At 46.3% G+C, this 19,014-nt stretch overlaps 7 protein-coding genes across 8 annotated transcripts; 5 read left to right on the top strand and 2 right to left on the bottom strand.

Moving 5' to 3' along the window:
• Positions 1–1,539: 1,539 nt before the first annotated feature.
• H257_13432 (hypothetical protein) lies at positions 1,540–2,157 on the top strand (the record flags this gene model as incomplete). The annotated part of the gene is made up of 1 exon (XM_009840939.1): positions 1,540–2,157. One exon carries the CDS (start codon positions 1,540–1,542, stop codon positions 2,155–2,157), a length of 618 nt encoding a protein of 205 aa, XP_009839241.1.
• A 3,635-nt stretch (positions 2,158–5,792) lies between these two features.
• On the bottom strand, positions 5,793–7,043 carry H257_13431 (hypothetical protein). Its single transcript, XM_009840938.1, has 3 exons — positions 6,852–7,043; positions 6,624–6,805; positions 5,793–6,555 (listed from the first exon to the last, which is right to left on the bottom strand). The coding sequence occupies exons 1-3, from the start codon at positions 6,916–6,918 to the stop codon at positions 6,496–6,498; spliced, it is 309 nt and encodes a 102-aa protein (XP_009839240.1). The 5' UTR covers positions 6,919–7,043; the 3' UTR covers positions 5,793–6,495.
• On the top strand, positions 5,795–7,044 carry H257_13430 (hypothetical protein). The gene is made up of 2 exons (XM_009840937.1): positions 5,795–6,393; positions 6,445–7,044. The coding sequence occupies exons 1-2, from the start codon at positions 5,801–5,803 to the stop codon at positions 6,464–6,466; spliced, it is 615 nt and encodes a 204-aa protein (XP_009839239.1). The 5' UTR covers positions 5,795–5,800; the 3' UTR covers positions 6,467–7,044.
• Positions 7,045–7,144: 100 nt separating this feature from the next.
• On the top strand, positions 7,145–10,867 carry H257_13429. 2 transcript variants are annotated; one of them, XM_009840935.1, is made up of 5 exons: positions 7,145–7,266; positions 7,316–8,125; positions 8,222–8,308; positions 8,771–9,656; positions 10,242–10,867. In XM_009840935.1, exons 1-5 carry the CDS (start codon positions 7,222–7,224, stop codon positions 10,817–10,819), a joined length of 2,406 nt encoding a protein of 801 aa, XP_009839237.1. In that variant the 5' UTR covers positions 7,145–7,221; the 3' UTR covers positions 10,820–10,867. The 2 variants fall into 2 exon arrangements, with proteins under 2 accessions (XP_009839237.1, XP_009839238.1); XM_009840936.1 differs by having other exon boundaries at positions 8,771–9,766.
• A 400-nt stretch (positions 10,868–11,267) lies between these two features.
• Positions 11,268–13,858, top strand: H257_13428 (hypothetical protein; the record flags this gene model as incomplete). The annotated part of the gene is made up of 5 exons (XM_009840934.1): positions 11,268–11,929; positions 12,041–12,208; positions 12,280–12,346; positions 12,449–12,544; positions 12,851–13,858. The coding sequence occupies 5 exons, from the start codon at positions 11,268–11,270 to the stop codon at positions 13,853–13,855; spliced, it is 1,998 nt and encodes a 665-aa protein (XP_009839236.1). The 3' UTR covers positions 13,856–13,858.
• A 579-nt stretch (positions 13,859–14,437) lies between these two features.
• H257_13427 (hypothetical protein) lies at positions 14,438–16,630 on the bottom strand (the record flags this gene model as incomplete). The annotated part of the gene is made up of 1 exon (XM_009840933.1): positions 14,438–16,630. The coding sequence occupies one exon, from the start codon at positions 16,628–16,630 to the stop codon at positions 14,438–14,440; it is 2,193 nt and encodes a 730-aa protein (XP_009839235.1).
• Positions 16,631–16,891: 261 nt separating this feature from the next.
• H257_13426 (hypothetical protein) lies at positions 16,892–17,865 on the top strand. The gene has a single exon (XM_009840932.1). It carries the CDS (start codon positions 17,308–17,310, stop codon positions 17,749–17,751), a length of 444 nt encoding a protein of 147 aa, XP_009839234.1. The 5' UTR covers positions 16,892–17,307; the 3' UTR covers positions 17,752–17,865.
• The last annotated feature ends 1,149 nt before the right edge of the window (positions 17,866–19,014 follow it).

Below are 19,014 nucleotides of genomic sequence, written 5' to 3'. Positions count from 1 at the left end.
ATTCCACATCGATTTAGTGTGTGAAATAAATTTCAGACTCGACCATTTTTACATACAAAAGTCAGTACAACGAATCGATCGATGGGGAATCCGCACAAAAGTCCAAATTTGGGGTAAAAGAAAGACAATATTGCGAAGTACGTACTGGATCCTTTGACTATGAAGTGCATAGTAGAGACTACTCTAGTACTTCGAAGTATGACAAACGAGTGTAAACTACATACTAACGTGATCGACCATTGATCGGCCAAATGACCATCGATCGGCCAAGGTGTTTCGTCCAATTGAAATTAATACGATGTTTCATTGGACAAAATAAATCCTTGTGATAAGTTTTACCTGTATAATATGATGGAGGTAAACAATTTAACGTTGAACAATACTTGCAGCTCTTACTCTGAATACGTATACCTGTTGAAATTTAGTAAACCTTTGAGACATAGTATTTGAATTTTTGGAGCGAAAAATTGACCCAACTTTTTTCAATACTTAATTCAAGTCTAAATTTTGGCCGATCAATGATCGACTGTGTAAAGTGCCGAACTTTGACATTTTTTTGGCCTGCCAAGTATTGTTTAAATTGATACATTTGAATATGCCGCGAAAGAGCTTTCCGTCAGCTTTCCGGAAATGTTGGTTTCAATGAAATGCCATGAAAACCAATTGAGATATTTTAGTTTGAAAATTTTGAAAATTTGGCTGATCAATGGTCGATCACGTTAGTATATTCAAAATGAAGTCAAAAATATTCATAGCTCTGTACATTAATAAGGCAAAAATGTCACACTCCAACATCAACAGTGACCATTACAGTACCACCAAAACATAAGTACAGTACCGTACTTGTTAACAGACATATTGGAAGAGACGATATCATGTCAAGACACTATGGACCTCATCTGTAAATAAATATTCGAATTGACAATGCAGAGCTGTCGCGTATATATGTGTATCGAATACACGCAAATCTCATATTGTAAATCGACCACAGTGGCGTTCAACGAGATAACATCAGAGCAAACCACTACAGCGATTTATAAGTAAGTTGATTGATTATGTGGGGGTAGGGCAGCACAATCCACTCTCAAAAGAGCGGCGCAAGGACTGTGTAGTCCTCTGGACAACCTGTCAGGATTGTAGTTTGGTGGCGTCTGTGGAATATTGTGAATGGCTATGTATTAATAGTTCGTACTACTAATATTAGACTACTAGCTGCTTGCCGAGACTTAACCTTCCCGTGATTGCATATTGACCATCCAAAGTGTGAACAAATAGTTCAAAGTGTATGCGTCAAAGAACCTACACTCACAAAACACTAAACACATCATACTGTATAGTACTCAATTGAGTACCGAAAATGTAGCCCAAACGCCGAAATTCGTCATCCCGTTACTCAATTGAGAAATTTAATTGAGGATCATGAGCTTTGACATACTGGTACAGTGTTTCCTATGTCCTCATTTCAAAACGTTCCCTCCATTGTCCATCATGTCGTCGTTACATGCAACTTCCATGGCAAGGCGAAGTCCTTCCGGCGCCATGTTCGTCAAGAAGCTGTTCGACATGATGAGTATGACGCCGCCGTCTGTTGGCGGATGGTGCCGCGGCGGCAGCGCCATTGAGATCAAGTGCCCAGTCGACTTTGCCCAGCTCATGCTACCCAAGTACTTTAAACACAGCAAGTTCTCGAGCTTTGTGCGCCAGCTCAACTTTTATGGGTTCCAAACGTGCAAGTCCGACGTGGTGTTGCTCATCGCCCACGAGTCCCAGCACAAGACACTGGTGTTCCGCCACCCCCACTTTAACCAGCACAAACCCCATCTCATGACTAAAATCAAGCGGAAAACCAACTTCTCCGAGATCTGCGACACCGTCGATGAAGTAGAAGAGCTTCGCCACGACGTGTCCGACATCAAGGCCACGCTGGTGGCACTGTCGACTCAACTAAGCCAACTCACTCAGATGATCTCGAGTGTCCAGCAGAAACCCCCGCCAGCGAGCTACCATCCCCTTCAAATACGGGATTCTCTCATCGAAGCATTGGAATTCCTAGCCGAGGACAATGCTGCCGCTGACCAATTGCAAGACCCGAGTGCACTGGCGCCGTTCTATGTCCAGTGCGATGGGGTCGACGCTGCTACTGGGTACCAGTGTTAATTGTACTCCGGAGTACATCAGATCGATCGATAGTTTGTACTAACTTAGTATTTCGAAATACATATAGTACTAATCAACGCTGCCGAGCCATCTTCTAATGGTTCATAGGCAACCAACTCACGTAGTTTTGGCGGCTGTACATTCAATACTTGGACATCTACCTAACGTTACCGGTAGTTTCGAGATTGAAGCTTACCGTAAATAGTGAAATTGGACAGAAATTGATTGTTTGAAGCTGTTTGTGGTTGAACTGGCGTGAATGATCATGAATTATAACAGGAAAAGACTTATCGAATTCATAACACTCGCGAATAGACCTTAATTTTGGCTTCATAACGTTAATGTAGAATTATACTGTAATCCGATACAGTAGCCCCCACAATAGCGAACCTTTCATCGCAATCCGATATTAGAGGTATCACAGGACTAAGAGGTATAAAATGCTACAGGATATTTGCTTGGGTACCAAGTCTCTGATTGGTCAGAATAATCCATATGTTTTGTCAAACCACGACAACGAAAGTGCCCTGATTGGAAAATGGATAACATATTCGAATTCAGGAGAGGGTTGATACCCTGGCGGGGGTTGATACCCTGGCGGGGGTTGATACCCTGGCAAACTCCAGAAGACAAAACCCATCACATTACAAGTTATTAAAACTATTAGTCAATTCGTATACTACTTCGTCAAGTATTCCAGTATGCAGTATGCGGTAAGCCACCCCGACATAGTTGACTTGGCAGGTAGTTTGGGCAGCTGGAAAGCCGCGAGCGCCCATTGGCGCAGGTGGAGGCCTCGTAGCGTTCCTCGAGCAACGTTGATTTTTGTTCGTCAGCCGTAGCCTCGACGGGTGTGGCGACGGCATGATTTGAGTACCAAATACTTGTTTATCATGTGTTGTGGACTATTTCAAATTTTGAAAAAAACTCTATAAACGGATGTATGAGTCTATTGGAATTTTATACATTTGGAAAGGATATCGACTTTACGTGGGTTCGGTATTGTGGGGGACTACTGTACCTACACGTTAATAGGATTTAGCAAATGCAAAGTACAGTTTCGTACTTTTTTCCCTCTTTTTTGCGATTTTTTACTCAACACACTACAGGGAACGACGCTGAGTAGCGGCGTGATGAGGAGTTGTGATTGGACAGAGACGCGGTTCGAATTGACCAATTGAGGCTCACAAAACCAAAATATAAAAGAAGTATCGAATGAAAAAAATGAGCTTTGAATATAAGATTACAAAGGCTATGAATATAAAGAGTAATTAGTACTAGGAAGACATCGAAGCCATGGTTTTCAAGTCCTCATTCTTGCAGGAAACTAATTATCACAAGGGATCAAGGTCATAAAAATGCCTATTACACATATTGCATTACAACGCTGTGACACATGGACTGGATTTGCACCCCTCATGGGGACGAACAAAATGTGATATGACCCCTTATAAAAATACTACAATTTAATATTCTATTCAAGTAAAGAAAAAAGTATACTGTATGGGTCAATGGAACTACATGCCATAGAATACACAACTCCCCTCCATAATTGGTCCCGAGTTAGCCGGTCATTACAGGTGCATGTCGAACAGTCGTGCCTTCAGCTAAGCGTACGACATCGAGCTTTTGGGTGAGCGTCGGTCAGTGTCGAGGCTTCGTTGGCAGCACTGTGGCTGCAGGTAGCACTGACATTCAAGGTTATCAAGTAGTGGGGTGGAAAGTTGTTTAACTTGTGCTGGGAAAAATTCCGCCAATCATAGTCGAGGTAACGATATCGATGATTATAATTGGCTGATTTGAAAATTTATTCCCGCGCCGTTACTCAGCGTCGTTCCCTGTATACCTTGCCGTCTTTTCTAAATCGTAAAAAAAAACGAGGTAAATCGATTTTGATTGGCTCATGCTATATCTGAAAACTACTTGCAACTTCCCCTCCTTCCACTGGATTTCATTATTGATACAAGTCAAGCCAGTAGTGCAATTAGTTACGACATCCACAGTTTTGACTTACTGTATGCAAAATCAAAAGACTTGCAATACAAATGCACGTGGTTATTCGTATATGTATGCAGGCCAAACTTGGGACGCCGTGAAGAGCTCGAATGTTGTTTTGCCCGATATAAGGATTCCAATATAAGGATTTCAATATGTCTGATTCAACACACTACTGTAGTACCTTGTCCTCCCGGTATACTAGTACTATACAGTAGTTAGTCGTGAGATCTATCCTGCATACTAGTACGTAACATGATTCATGTAATTCCCAGCCAGCTTGGCCTACAGTACTTTCTGAGTGCCATAACTCGTCACCCATTCATCCGATGAGGCTGCGAAAACATGCATTTTGAAGATCATGACGAACTTTATAACTTTATACAGGTCCCATCCTTTGTATCGCATACTACACCTTTTTGCAGTTAAGTTGGACGAATGCCCGATATATTTGGCCGTACGCCCGATATATTTGGTGGTGTGCCCGATATAATTAGCCGTGTGCCCGTTTAATTTGGCACACGGATGTCGTGTGCCTGATATAATTAGCCGTGTGCCCAAGTAATTGGCCATGTGCCCGATGAATTGTGCCATGTGCCCGATGAAAATGGAAATCACGCAATAAAAAAGTCAATTCAATATAGAAATGGTCGTCAAACGATAGATGCCGCATCGTTGCTGTGACGTCACATACCAACGCCCATGTTGCCCATGGCCTCCGCGCGTCCATCGTGGGTGCGTTCCTTGAGGTAAATCGAAAAATGAGCTCTGGGCGCGACAGAATCAAATTTTGGACAGAGTTGAAGTATGGACGAAACGTTGGAGTAAACTATACTTTATTCAAGTATAAATTGCCTTCGGGCGTTTTCCTCTGAACTGCAACCACATGATGTTTCCACCAAAACTGATTTGCACTCGATGGAATATAATTATTTGAGTTATTTCAATTTCATCGGGCACACGACACAATTCATCGGGCAGATGGCCAATTACTTGGGCACACAGCTAATTATATTGGGCACATCGCCAAATATATCGGGTACATCGCCAAATATATCGGGCGCACGGCCAAATATATCGGGCATTCGTCCAACTTAACTGCAAAATGGTGTAGTGGTCCATTTGCTCGTCGAATTTCTAAAATTGAAATTTCCCTGTGTGAATTTAATTCCCGTCCAGTAATAATGTATGCTTGATTTCAATCCTCAGAACCTGTAAATAATGATATATATAAAGTGTTCAAGTAATTAAATTTAGAAGTGCAACTAATATAAACACTGTATTACATGACAAGCAGATATTAAATCTTACATGTACAGTACCTAATTTTGTCCAATCATTTTCCTTGTATGATTGTGATTATTGGCCATTTGCTGACCGGAAATTACATGAATCACCTTAGTTCTACACTGTACTGTAGAACCGCCAAATCGTCTTTTTCTGCCGTGGGATTCAATGGATACTACTACGTAGTAATTAGCACATATAAAAAAAGAAAAAGAAAAGAAAAAGCCTATCGTACGATCTGGTCAGTAGTTTTCTGGAGTTTTGTGATTGGGCCAAATATTTCAAGTCTTCGTCCAACGCATGTGATTGGCTGTTGGACATAGAAAGGCTGCAATCTATGCACGGTCGCTCATCTTTCAACATGAAGTCGTCCGCGCCCATGTTCCTGCAGAAGCTGTTCGACATGCTACATGCGATGCCGTCCTTCCTAGGCGGATGGTGCCACGGCGGGAGTGCGTTCGAGATCTCCGCGCCGCTCGAGTTTGCCCGGTTGGTCCTGCCCCAGTACTTCAAGCACAGCAAGTACACGAGCTTTGTCCGACAGCTCAACTTCTACGGGTTTGTCAAAGGCGCCAAGGTCTCGGACGTGGCCACCAGTGTGGTCTTCCAACACGTCCACTTCGTCCAGCACAAGCCCCACCTCATGCGCCGCATCAAGCGGAAGACCAACCATTCGAATGAAGCGTTCAATCATGACGCTGTCGAAGCGGTCGACGAGTTACGAAGGGATGTGGAGGAGATCAAGGCGACTCTCAGCGGCCTCGACGCGCAACTCAAGCAACTGCAAGAGGTCGTCAAGGTCACCATGACCCTCCTCGAGCCGTTCCAGTTCAAGCCGCCGCCGCCACTGCACCAGGAACTGCTCGAAGAAGCGATAGCGTATTACATGCCTGCCCATAGTGAAGACGACGACTGGAGTAGGAGTAGCAGTCATCATCGGATAATGCACCAAGAGTAAGTAGCCTTGGAATGGCATATATATAAACCGCAGTGTATTGATGATAGGTATGGGCGTCTGTTTGTCTAGTAGCAACGCGCTCGACGTTGATCTCGCGCTTACTTCAATCGCTTGGAGCGGCGGCGGACGTGCGAGCAAGGACGCTTGCCGTGGTTGGCCTAAGATCGATGATGGACGGGTGAAGTAGGGTCGGTGGAAGTCGCGCATCATGCATGAACATGTGTACCTTCTTGGGCTTGCGGGAGTTTCTACCTAGCAGTTGCATGCCAATGATGGGTTCAGACGACAAGCGGAGGTTCTCCAACACGGCATCCAGGGCATCATCCGCTTGGAAGAGAATGGGCGGGCGGACCGGCGCTTGTTGCGCGGGGAAGCCGCGGGATGCAACCTCGAAGGACGAGAAGGCAGCTAAGAGACTGTCATGATCTTCGTGCCAGTCACATGGACTCCTTACCTGCGCTGGGCATCTTCAGAGCCGGCGCGGCAACAGCGCTGCGGGCGACGCGCAACAGAGCTTGCATGATGTAAACTGCTTTTACTGGTTATCAGGCAACTGGATCGAATACAAACCAGGAATTTTAATCTGTATACTATCCTCAAGATAATCACGGAATTTCAATAAAAAGCTTCGACGTATTGTGTTCCAACGGTACCTTTGATATTTTATATTTGGCCCTTGCCCAATGATATATTCAACATTTGACGGAATGCCAAATATATATATATATATATATATTCAATTATGGAGAACGTTGATTCGATAAAGTTTCAACGGGTACTCGAAATTGGATTTGTGGCTGGTTGTTCCATCCACCAAGAGCATCATGGCAGCACTCGTGGCGATGGAAGACGTTCGCGCGTACCTGCAGGTAGATGACAAGCTCCTGCATGTATCCTTGACAAGCATATGCACATTAGTCGCAAGAGTCCATGGAGGCGCAGTTTGAAGAGGACGTGGCGCGCAACCCGTACTCGATCGAGACATGGACGTCGTACCTCAACTTGCTGCACACGAAACCCAGCGGACACCGTTTGTCCAAGGAGCGTGTGGCGCTGTTTCGCCGCGCTCTGTCGTACGTCCCATTGAGTTACAAGCTATGGAAGCGTTTCCTGGACGAAAGCTACGCGTTGGTGCGCGGACTTCGCATTGACCGCCCCGAACTCGTCGAGCTCACGCTCTTGTACGAAGACGCGTTGGTGCATCTGCACAAGATGCCGCGCATATGGCTACAGTACCTGTCCCTTCTCGACCACCTCCGCTGGGGCACGCGTACCCGTCGCGTGTTCGACCGCGCGCTTCGAGCGCTCCCCATCACCCAGCACAAGCGCATCTGGGGTCCATACCTCGCGTTCATCCATGCGCAGGGAGTTGCGTCCACGGCGATCCGCGTCTACCGCCGCTTCCTCATGTTCGATCCGTCCGGCCGCGAAGAGTACGTCCGCTACCTCCTCTCCATGGAGCTGTGGGAAGAGGCCAGCATCCAGCTCGTGCATGTGCTCAACCAGCCGCATCCCCCGTCCTCCCGCCATGCTCTGTGGATGGAACTGTGCAGCCTCATCAGCTCCCACCCCGACGACATCAGCTCCGCGCTCAACGTCGACGCCATCTTGCGCTCGGGTGTGCATCTGTTCTCGGACGAAGTCGGCCGCTTCTGGTGCGCGCTGGCCACCTATTACATGCGTCTTGGCATGTTTGAAAGTGCTCGGGATGTGTACGAAGAAGGCTTGGTAAGTAGAGAAGGAATCAAGTTTGAAGGGTTTTTTTAGCGATTTTTTAGCGTTTTTTTCGAGGTTTTTTACAAAAATCGACACGTTTTTTCGTAGGCCGCGGTGCTGACGGTGCGCGATTTTTCGCTCATTTTTGACGCTTACGTCAAGTTTTTGGAAGCGCTGGTCACGGCGGAAATGCAGGTATATCGAATATTATTATGTTGAATATATATATATATATTTGGGGTGGTGGGGTCTTTTCAGAATATATATAGTATGGTATGCACATTTCAAGATGAACCTACTCTAGACGACTCGCTGTGATTGGTTGAAATCATTTCATGTGCATTAAATTGATTGGCTAGTTCGTTGGCCATATATTCTCCATCTATTCCTTCGAATTCTACTCAGTCTATTCCCTAGAGTGATATTTGACCCACTCATATATAATAATTACTTTTGCAAGTTTTTCATTGCTTTTCGTACTTTTTTTCATTTTTCCTGCAGTGAATCATCCTTATCCTCATACATCATGTAGATATATACTATTTCGAGTATGTCCCAGTTATCCAACCCATTCTCACTCTCTCTCTCTCTATATATATATATATATATCCCATCATATTCATTCTCACACACTATATATATATATATATATAATAGGACCCAACTAGCCCTGAGCTATCGCGTACTTTGCATCTGTACGAAGACTTGGCGGAGCGGCGGCCTCTGCTCTTGAACGCCGTGTACCTTCGCCAGAACCCCCACTCTGTAGCCCACTGGCACCAGCGCATCGCACTCACTAGTACTAGTGCTAGTACTACTAGTAGTACTCCGTCGCCCATCTTGATTGTGCAAACGTACACGGAAGCGTTGAAAACAATCGACTCGACCTTAGCCGTGGGCGCTTTGAGCTCGCTTTGGATCTCATTTGCCAGCTTTTACGAAGCCCACAATGACGTGGCAAACGCTCGCGCCGTCTTTGAAAAAGCGCGACACCGTTTGGCGTCGTCATTCCGATCTCTGGACGAACGTGCGGCTATTGTGTGCGCGCAAATCGAGCTCGAGCTGCGACACGGGGCGTACGACGCGGCACTCGAGTTCGCGCGCGCCGCGTGCCGCCAAAAGCCAGTGATGCGATCGTTAAAGCTGTGGCACTTGCGGGTGGATCTCGAGGAATCGCTGGGCGATGTGCCATCCACTCGAAGTGCGTACGAGCACTTGATTGACCTCAAGCTGGCCACGCCCGTGTTGGTGCTACAGTTTACGGCTTATTTGGAGACCCACGAGTACTTTGAAGACGCGTTTCATGTGTACGAGAAAGCCGTGCAGCTATTTCCAGCGTTCCCCCATGCAAAACCCATCTGGACGGCGTACCTTGCGGCATTTACCCACAGATATCAAGGCACTAAGCTGGAGCGGGCCAGGGATTTGTACGACCAGGTGCTCAATGTGGCACCAGTTGCCGATATGGCCGATTTTTACAAACAGTACGCTGCCCTCGAAGAAAAGTATGGACTGTGGCGCAATGCGCAGACGATTTATGAGCGTACGTGATATATATATATGTATATTTATTTATATTTATATATATTTATGTATGTATTTTGAGGCTAAATACTTCGACTGTGGCGCAATGCGCAGACGAGATTTATGAGCGTACGTGATGCATTGATATATATATATATATAGTTATATATTTATATAGGTTGATTGTCCTTTGAGTCCAAATACTTTGACTACGTTTGTGCTGAAATTTTTCATATCGATTGTTTCTCCTGCCTTTTGTATGTCCAGTATCACACTAATTTCAGTCACACACGGACTTAAGTGGATGATTTGATTGGCTACTTGATTCGTGAACTGGGTTTTGATTGGTCGAATGTGTACCGATTTGGTGCTGCTCGGCCATTCGGTGATGGGGAGCAGCACTATATATATATATAATTTCGAATCGACTTGATAATATATATTGTTTTTTTTCATTGGATTGTGTCACAGGTTGGGTTGGATCCTGGTTTTTCCCTTTTTGGCACAGATTTCATCTTTTTTTTGTCTTTTATATATACACAGTTCTACTTCTACGAACTCCTCTTCCTATATCTATCTATATTTCACGGTTGCATATATATAGAGGCGACGACCAAAGTCGAGTCACTCCCACATGTCCAGCTCGAGTTGTACCAGTTTTACATCAAAAAAGCACAGCAATTAGCGGGTGTCGTGGCCGTTCGCGCCATTTACGAGCGCGCGATGGGCCACCTCCCGAATGAAACTGTATGGCAACTGGGGCTTGAGTTCTGCCGCTTCGAAACGCTGCTGGGCGAATTGCATAGAGCCAGAGCCATCTATGCCCATATTGGGCAGTGTTGTGACCCCCGCCAACACGAAGATTCGTTCTGGAGCAAGTGGCATGCATTTGAAATCGAGCACGGGAACGAAGAAACCTTCCTCGACATGCTTCGGATCAAGCGCAGTGTGCAGATGTTGTACGCTACCGTCAATTATATTGGCACGGCTGCCGGCGCGCTCAATATGGTGGCTAGTAGCACCAACCAGGCAGCGCCTACTAGTATTACTAGTAGTAGTACGATTGTGCCCGGAGATGCCATGGAAACACTCGAAAAGGAAGACCAGACGACCAACGACGAAGAGATAGACATTGACGAACAGCCCGTGCCTGAAGCCGTGGTTCGCGGCAAAGTGTTTTAACTAGTAGTAGATACTAACTAGATGGGATTGTTTTTATTCGATGGACCAATCGCATGCGAGAGATGCTTCAATTATAGCCAATCAATCAACCTCGAGGACGTGATGTAGTAACTAACAGGTCCAATTTGATAGTATATCTTTTAAGATATACTATCAAATTGGACCTGTTAGGTACTACATCATGTCACTGAAGTAAAATACTCCGGAGTATATTAAAATATATTTTACTTCAGTACCAATTTGAGAACACGAATTATGAATTAGAACCAATGAAACGGTCGAAAGCAAGGTATTGATGAATTATAGCCAATCAAACGTGACATCGACCCAGGACTGGAGGTTTCAGGATTGAACCAATGGGAAGCGAGAGATTGATATATTATAGCCAATCAAACGTGAGATTGGGCCACCGAAAGACTAAAGATAGGCTCTTACAGGTAGTGCGGACATGCTACCGGCGTTCGAGTCGTGGCTGTCGACGGCATTCCCAGCGTCGCCGCCCAAAAAAGGGTCCAAGGGGGCGGCGGCGCGGCTGTTGAAGCCCCTCCACCGACGACCAGAGTTGAATCAGAATCAGACGAATCAGACTCAGAATCAGGTCCATCTCCTCCGACGACAGACGGCGTCGCTCCCGGCACTCGGCCAGACGCGTCCACCTGATCCCAAGCTTCAACAGCTCGCCCGGTTTCACTCTCTCGTGGCCGAATGCAGCTACGAATCCACAACCCCCACTAGTAGTAGTACTACTAGTCGTACTGCTACTACAAGTGGCCCCCGACTAGAGTTCTTCACGGCGCTAACCAGCGTCCACCAACAAGACATTGGAATGCACATGCCTTGTACATTCGTGTGCGATGGCGCCGGCAGCTTTACACTGCTCTACACTGTCACCCCAACAATCCTCCAAGTCAAAATGTACCCGTCGACAGTAGCCGTAACGAAGGACGCCCACCGCATTGTGAACCTGCTATCAAGAAGGAATACCTCTGACGCACAAACTGTGTTGGCTTGTTATAAGGTGCCACTTGGCCCTGGCAACGACATCCACTTTCTGCACTCCAAGCTGGCCATCCTACAGCATTTGGAAACCATTGCCCACAACCCTACCCAGTATGTATACTAGTACTACTTTTATTATTACTATGGGTGTATAGTACTACTACTTATTTTTATTATTATTCTGGGTGGATATGAGGGATTTGTATGGTTCTATAATATTAGAGTCGCAGCCTTGCAAGAGTATATCCAACCAAAGGGATCGAAAGCGTGGCTCGTGCGCAGTGTATGGCAGCCCAAACACCCGTTTGTATGGGTTCTCACAGACCAGAACCACCACTTTACCAACACAAAATGCATGGACAGTTGCCATATCGACAAAAGTACCTCGAGGTACTAACTACTACATTGCCTAGTAATACTAGTAGTAGAACATTTGACATTGCTCGTTTTGTATTCTGTAGCTCGTCGTGGCCGGTGCCCAAAGGCCTGACAGCAAACTTGGTGCGGGTACTGGAACCCACGTTAAACGTACGTTATTGTACTGTAAAATGTGAAGGTTCTATTCGAGACATACTAGTATATATCGGATTCTTGATAAATATATATATATTGATAGATATAATTGTCTAGGTGAAGTTTCAGCAGGTTGTAGTCGACTTGATTCAAAACGACCAAGGACAATGGTGGCTCATCCAAGTTAAAGCGTTTCGATGCAAACGAGCCACAGTATCGGCACAACGGGATTCTAGCAATCAATATGAACAAAATATTTCTCGGGTAAAAAATGTTTATTATATTATATATATATATATATATATATATACATATACAATTGAACGCAAAATCTTGACAATGTTTCGTCGTAGACAAGTACAAATTGTATGGGCAAGGGGTGTCAACGCCCTCCAAATCCAAACCTGTCGATGCTGTACAAGGCAAGTTACGCCACCGATCTATCGTATATGATTTTAATGCACATACTATTATTATATATATTTGTCCTGTTTTCAATATATAATTTTTTCATCCTAGGATTATCTGTTTGTAAACTTTTGCGTCGACCATTTCGAACACGAATGGGACCATCACCTGACATCACTCCATCCAAAAGACCGAAATCGGCTGTATAACCAAGTGCTATTTTGCGATACCTGCTACCCGCAGTACGCCGCCCAAAAGACCCCCGTTCTTTGCCCTTCTGTGCCCCCGTTACTACCCACGACACACACACGTTCACCTGCAAATATGCAGCCAACAACAAGACTACAAGAGAGAGCGGACAATACGAACGCATTGCTGGCGTCGTTGGAAGCAGCATTAATCGTGCCAGATGCCATCCAAAGTCCAGAATGTGACCAGTCCAGTCAACCAAACGACTTGGCTGCTACGACCACAGTTTGTGAGCCTCAAATAACCACAGCACGCCACTGCAGCAGTATGATTGAAAGGAAACGACTACTCCCACACGACGAGCCCCACGACGCAGCTTTGGAGCCCAGTGCCGTTCCAGGGACAGGGAGCACTACCCCTACTGTAGCCCCACAACTCATGGCAACGAATCACACAACTCAACTCACAAGTCCCGAAGTAGTAGTAATCAGCGCCCTTCCGGCACCGAAATCGGCCAGCCAACACCTCGACACGCTCTGGTCTAAACTGGCACCTCCCCCGCTCCACCCCCAGCAGCCCCCCCTGTCCACCGCACTCTCCTCTACTACTAGTACTACTAGTAGTAGTAGTAGCATTGTGGTGCTGCCCCAAGAGACGGTGGACGTGGACGCTGCGCGCATCTTCTACGACGAGCCATACAAAAATCAAGTGGTATCCACCATTCGAAGCCACTTCCACTCGATGCATGCCGTGCGAGTGGCGTGCCGCAGTCCCGATCTGGCGACGCTGGCCCTGCACACCCTGTTTCTAGAGATCCGAGACGAGTGCATCGAAGGGCAATATGGGCTTTTTAACGGCGCCTTTCCCGACAACACCACATCGCATACATTTACGCCGTACTATACAATGCCACTTTGTCGACCATAATATATACTTCGAAGTACTTCGAAGTAGTAGTCTTCTCGTACTAATCGTATAGGACTGTATTGTCCTGTTACCCTAACTTTGGACTGTTGTGCTGATTTGCCAAATCTATCGATCGATTCTTTGTATTGACTTTTGTATATAAAAATCGTCCAGTGTCACACTACTGTAATTGAAGGCACACACACACTACTCCAATTTCGAATCGACTAACAATACTTACGTTATATTAATGTTACCTAGTAACTTCGAAGTATTAATAGTGTTAGATTGGTTTTCATCTCATAAATATGATCTGCACCAGTATTAATACCAGCAGTTCAAATCGACACCCCAATATCCGCATACTAAACCAGCCAGTAATTCACCATCATTCGAAGAGGCTATTATGTCCTGATTGGAAACCTGCTTATGATCCGATATTTCAGTACATGGGCACACAGATTTACTGATTGACCAAATTTACTGATCTCAGTGGAGATGCTCTTATACTACTTCAGATTTATACGGATAACGTTACACTTACTAATTAATACCTAGATTGGACCTCGAACGTTCTCGTGGGTTTATATTAATACTAATATGTTAATCAATGTTGTCGACGACGTTTATGACGCTGTGGACGTGCCGCGCCATGTCGTACGGTGTGAGGATCATGTGTGGACACTTCACTTGGACCTTGGGCCGCCACTCGCCCGACGGCAGCACCACGAAATAATGTGCAGTGAACGTCGTTTGCTCCTGGTACCACCCAGTGGCGCCTTGAGTTGTACCAGGCATCGCCCCGAGCACCCCGCACGACTGGGCTTCACGGTATAGCGTCGCTCGGAACTGCTTTCGGCCGTGATGGCCTCGCACCATGCGCTGCACTTGGATTGCGGCATCCTTTGTACTACTAGTAGTACTACTACTAGTACTACTACCACTACTAGTAATCTCCAATTGGGCGTCGTGAGGAGCTTCAGCAGCCGTAGGCAGGAAGCTCTCGGCGACGGCCAGCAGATCTTGGGTAGTGGGGGCTGCTGCAAATGTAGTCGGATGGCTGCTTCTGTCTTTGTCTGGGCTGATCAGTGTTGGCGTCACATCATAGCTGGTATCGTCGTCGTCGTCGTAAGTTGTTTCGAACGAGTGGGATTGGAGCGAGTGCAAGGCGCTCGTTACGATGGAATGAACGGCGGATTCTGACACTTCGTGCACTTGGAGAAGCAGCATCGGGGGGCTAACGTTCTGGCTGGTGCTAGTAGTGGCACCTGGGGACGATGTTTCAATGGCGGGTACTTGCAGTGCCACGTCGACGATAGTAAGAGTTGGCGTGTCATTCTGGTCTGGAGGGTCGAGCACGGCGGACGGTATTGTCGACAAGCTACCATCCTCGCTAAAGGAACTTAAAGTGCTTGCGTCTGGCGTCGGAGGGTTGAGTTGAAGGTTTTCGAGCGCGGCGGACGGTATTGCCGACGAGCTACCATCCTCGCTAAAGGAACTTAAAGTGCTCGAGTCTGGCGTCGGAGGGTTGAGTTGAAGGTTTTGGCGGCCTTGTAGTGCAGCCACCTGCAACCGTGTGTCAGCTGGAACTTGAGGTGCCTTTTGTAACCCAGTGTGAACTTGAAGTGCTTGTGTGGAAACTGGGATTTGCAGAACTTCCTGAAACTCCGCGTGAACTGGACGGGCTTCGTCGAATCCCTCCTTGTCAGCTCGAACTTGACGTTCATTCGCCGCAACTGGAACTTCAAGTGTCACGTGCAGCCCCGTGTCATCTGGAACTTGAAGTGCGTCCTGGCACCCCATGTCAAGTGGAACTTGAACTGTCGCCGTGTCTTCCGTTCGTGCCCTCTCATAGTCACCATGGACCACCACATCGCGCGCATGTTGTACTTTGAGTGCGCGCACTCCACGCACGCCCGGCGTCGAAGCTGTTGCATCCGCCGTGAACGGGCGCACGGGGGTGGCACTTGGCTTTTTCCGCACGCGCACTTCAAAGCCCTCGACATCGAGCACCACTTCCTTCACTTTGGAAAAGAGCAACTCGGACGGCGTGCCCATATACGCATGAAAGAAGCACTCAAATGGAGTCTGCTCGACGCCAGTTGTGGAAGAAGGCGTTGCTGGCCGTAGATGGCACGTTGCTGTAGAACGTTCGTCAAAATGTGGTGGATTGTCGAGGCTTGTTTCTATGCTGGGGTTCAAGTGGGGCGTTGGTGCAGCAATAATTTCACTCTCCTGCGATCGAGTATGGGCTGCATAAGTGTGACGAGGTGCGGTACCGCTTTTCGTCGGCGTTTGTGGTGCTGGTTTCGTCCTATTGGGCATGGCTGGTTTGGCGCTGCTATTGGCTGGCTTTGACGAATTTGGTGCTGCTTTCATGGACAACAGACGCGGTTTAATAGCTGGCATGGCCGTGGTGTAGCTCGTGGCCGGGGCCGCCACTCGTCGCTTTGGTGGCTTCTTCTTGACGAAAGGAGACCTTGGGAGCGAACTTATGGCTTCGATGTCGTGCATCCGCTTGGAAGATGCAACCACCATGGCGTGCACTTCGTCTTCGAGGCGGTCGCTGTCGTCGCCCTTTCGCATCATGCGATGCAACAACTTGGACTCGTGCGCGCGCGCCAACGCAAACTCCATCTCCAGCAGTCCCCGCTTCTCCACCGACTTGCACTGCGCCAGCTGCAGCTCCCGCGAGTTCTCGGACGCGATGAATGTCTCGATGATGCGCAGGTTCTTCTGCTGCACCGCCGCCGCGGACGCCGTGTCCAGCATCGGCACACCGCGCCGCGATGCCATCCCTCGGCGGTTACAAACAAACCTGCAACCGTCATGCGAAAGGTAGTACGCATACGAAACCGAATTACGATAAATCGCCCTGAAATTACGCATTACTCGTAGCAGAATGCCAGTAATTCCGGGTACTTTAGCAGGATCGTTCGATTATTTTTCGTGTTTTTTTGTATCAAATCGACAATATTTACATTATTGCTTTATTTGCTTTATTATTTGAAGGTATTTTTTCTTAATTATTTCAAAACAGTTCTTAAAATGAATACATGACCTTGTAATACATGTTTGATATAATATTTTATGTTTATATTCGTTATTTTGTTTCGACATTTGCTTGAGCAGCAGTAGCATCGTCGACGGCGGCAACATCTGGCGCAGATTCATGAGGTGGCGGCACCCCTTCCTCCAGCGGTAGCGCCGCATGCTCTTCCGCCCCTGGCTCGTCTTCCAAGTGAGCGTCTGCAGCGTCTACTAGGGGTCGATGGCTGACAGTCGTGAAGTCGAACTCGGCTTCGCTGCCGCTGTCTTCATCTAGTTGTTGCAAGCTCGTAGGCAGTTCAAACTCTGCTTCACCTTCGTCTTCAATGTGAAAGCCCCCTCGAGGTCTCGCATCTTGCCCGCCGCTCTCCTTGGGTGGTCCCGAAGCTCGTTGTTCCTTCAACAATGCATCTTCGTAGTCCTTCATGGCCACCCATTGTTCATGTGCCGTGGGAGGAGCCGGCACGTCTTCTTCAGGCTCTCCGCGTTTGCGTTCCTGCTGTCGAAGGTCTGCAATGAACGACGACACCGCTGCCTTCTTGGCCAAAGCCTCTGTTTTATCGACCAGGTCTTCAAAGTTCAAGCCGGGGTATAGCTCGTACGCCCACTCCTTGTACGCGGTGATGAGCTCCCGCAACGCTTCACCTTCGTTTCCATGCGTCACTGCCCGATTGAAATGGGTTGGGAACGTTGAGTACACCAAGGACAACCCTCGCGGCCCCAGCAAGTGCTGCTCGGAGAAGGTGGCCCGCTTCTTCGTGACCTTGAGCGGCGCTGGTTCGTCGTCCTTGTTCTCTTCATCCAGAGGTGCATCTTCCTCCGTTATATCCAACGCACGGTCCCTCTTCTTTGATGCGCTGTCGCCATAGCTTCCAAGGACCGCCGAACTGTCTTCCCATCCCGACATGTTGCGCGGCAAAATTGGAGTATTAAAAAACGCGGGGAATTGGACATATTAAAATATGGAGGAGGTATTATATTTTACAGTTAATGCTAACATAGAGTCTAGTAGTACTATGAAAAGTACTGAATGAGTACTACTGTAAGTTCGTACCCCATCGATCACAAAAGCACTAACTGTTCCTCTAATACTACTAGTACTAGTATATAATTGTTGTGTGCTACAGTACTACCCGTAGAACTTACGAAGTACTATTAATAGTACTACTTGGAAGTACGTCTTAGTATTAATATAATACTACCTCCAGACGGAAATAGAAGTCCCTTTTGGTGAAAATTAATAGAATTGGTGATTTGTTTGATGGTGTTATCTGTTTTTGCCCTAAGTATGCTTGTTGTAAAGGTCTTTGTATGATCCGTATCCCTGTGAAATATAATACCTTAAAGATGAATACCCTAATGGATAAGGCGGTTCTACTCTATGAATGTTTGTGGTTTGCATGCATTCTACCTGCATGAACAAATAGTCAGCAACAATTTAAACTATGTTTTGTACAGAATATAAATTAATGCAGGTCTATAATATAATCAGTATAAAATCGTGACTCGTATCCGGATACATATAAATAGACTCTATAAAATAATTAATTCCGGTTAATTCTGAAAAAACCTCTAAGAATGAAAAGGGACTTCTATTTCCGTCTGGAGGTAGTAGTAGTACGTACTTACCGTATAACGTTAGTACTAGTATTATAGTAGTAATTTTACTGTTAGTATAAATACTATTAATAATATTAATACTTCGAAATATTGTAACGTAAACAATCATTGATTCGCCGAATTTTGATTGTGTTGTGTGGACCTTATCTCATGCAGTTTTTACAACTTGAACTTAGTAACGTTAGTTGCATTTTTATAATCCTATGTCCAAACTCTATAGTCAGATTCAAACACAATTCAATTTAAATGGTTGGAATTGATGTAATAAAACTGTAAAGATGTCCATTCCAAACAGTAAATCATTGATTTGCCGAAATTTAGGGTTCGTCTGGTAACCGGAAATATTGCAATAGTTGGGGATTACGAAAGTAATAGCCGGATAATCCATAGGACTGCGAAACAAATAGTTTCGTCTGAGTTTCGTAACCCCAACCAATCCAGATTTACAGTACTTGATATTTGTATACCTATCGAGTAATCGACAAATTGGCTGGGATTACGAAACTTCTACG

Source organism: Aphanomyces astaci (genome assembly GCF_000520075.1).
Source record: "Aphanomyces astaci strain APO3 unplaced genomic scaffold supercont1.48, whole genome shotgun sequence".
Classification (NCBI taxonomy): Eukaryota; Oomycota; class Saprolegniomycetes; order Saprolegniales; family Verrucalvaceae; genus Aphanomyces; species Aphanomyces astaci.
This window is presented reverse-complemented; position numbering and strand designations above follow the sequence as displayed.

What these genes read in the sequence shown, in the direction of transcription:
- H257_13430 (XM_009840937.1), top strand. Translation starts at nt 5,801, where the DNA reads ATGAAGTCGTCCGCGCCCATGTTCCTGCAGAAGCTGTTCGACATGCTA. An exon ending in CATCGGATAATGCACCAAGA is followed by an intron (nt 6,394 to 6,444) that starts GTAAGTAGCCTT and finishes TATTGATGATAG; the next exon opens with GTATGGGCGTCTGTTTGTCT.
- H257_13431 (XM_009840938.1), bottom strand. Translation starts at nt 6,918, where the DNA reads ATGCAAGCTCTGTTGCGCGTCGCCCGCAGCGCTGTTGCCGCGCCGGCT. An exon ending in TCTGAAGATGCCCAGCGCAG is followed by an intron (nt 6,806 to 6,851) that starts GTAAGGAGTCCA and finishes ACAGTCTCTTAG; the next exon opens with CTGCCTTCTCGTCCTTCGAG. An exon ending in ACTCCCGCAAGCCCAAGAAG is followed by an intron (nt 6,556 to 6,623) that starts GTACACATGTTC and finishes CATCGATCTTAG; the next exon opens with GCCAACCACGGCAAGCGTCC.
- H257_13429 (XM_009840935.1), top strand. Translation starts at nt 7,222, where the DNA reads ATGGCAGCACTCGTGGCGATGGAAGACGTTCGCGCGTACCTGCAG. An exon ending in ACGTTCGCGCGTACCTGCAG is followed by an intron (nt 7,267 to 7,315) that starts GTAGATGACAAG and finishes TATGCACATTAG; the next exon opens with TCGCAAGAGTCCATGGAGGC. An exon ending in TGCGCAGACGATTTATGAGC is followed by an intron (nt 9,657 to 10,241) that starts GTACGTGATATA and finishes GCATATATATAG; the next exon opens with AGGCGACGACCAAAGTCGAG.
- H257_13426 (XM_009840932.1), top strand. Translation starts at nt 17,308, where the DNA reads ATGGCCACCCATTGTTCATGTGCCGTGGGAGGAGCCGGCACGTCTTCT.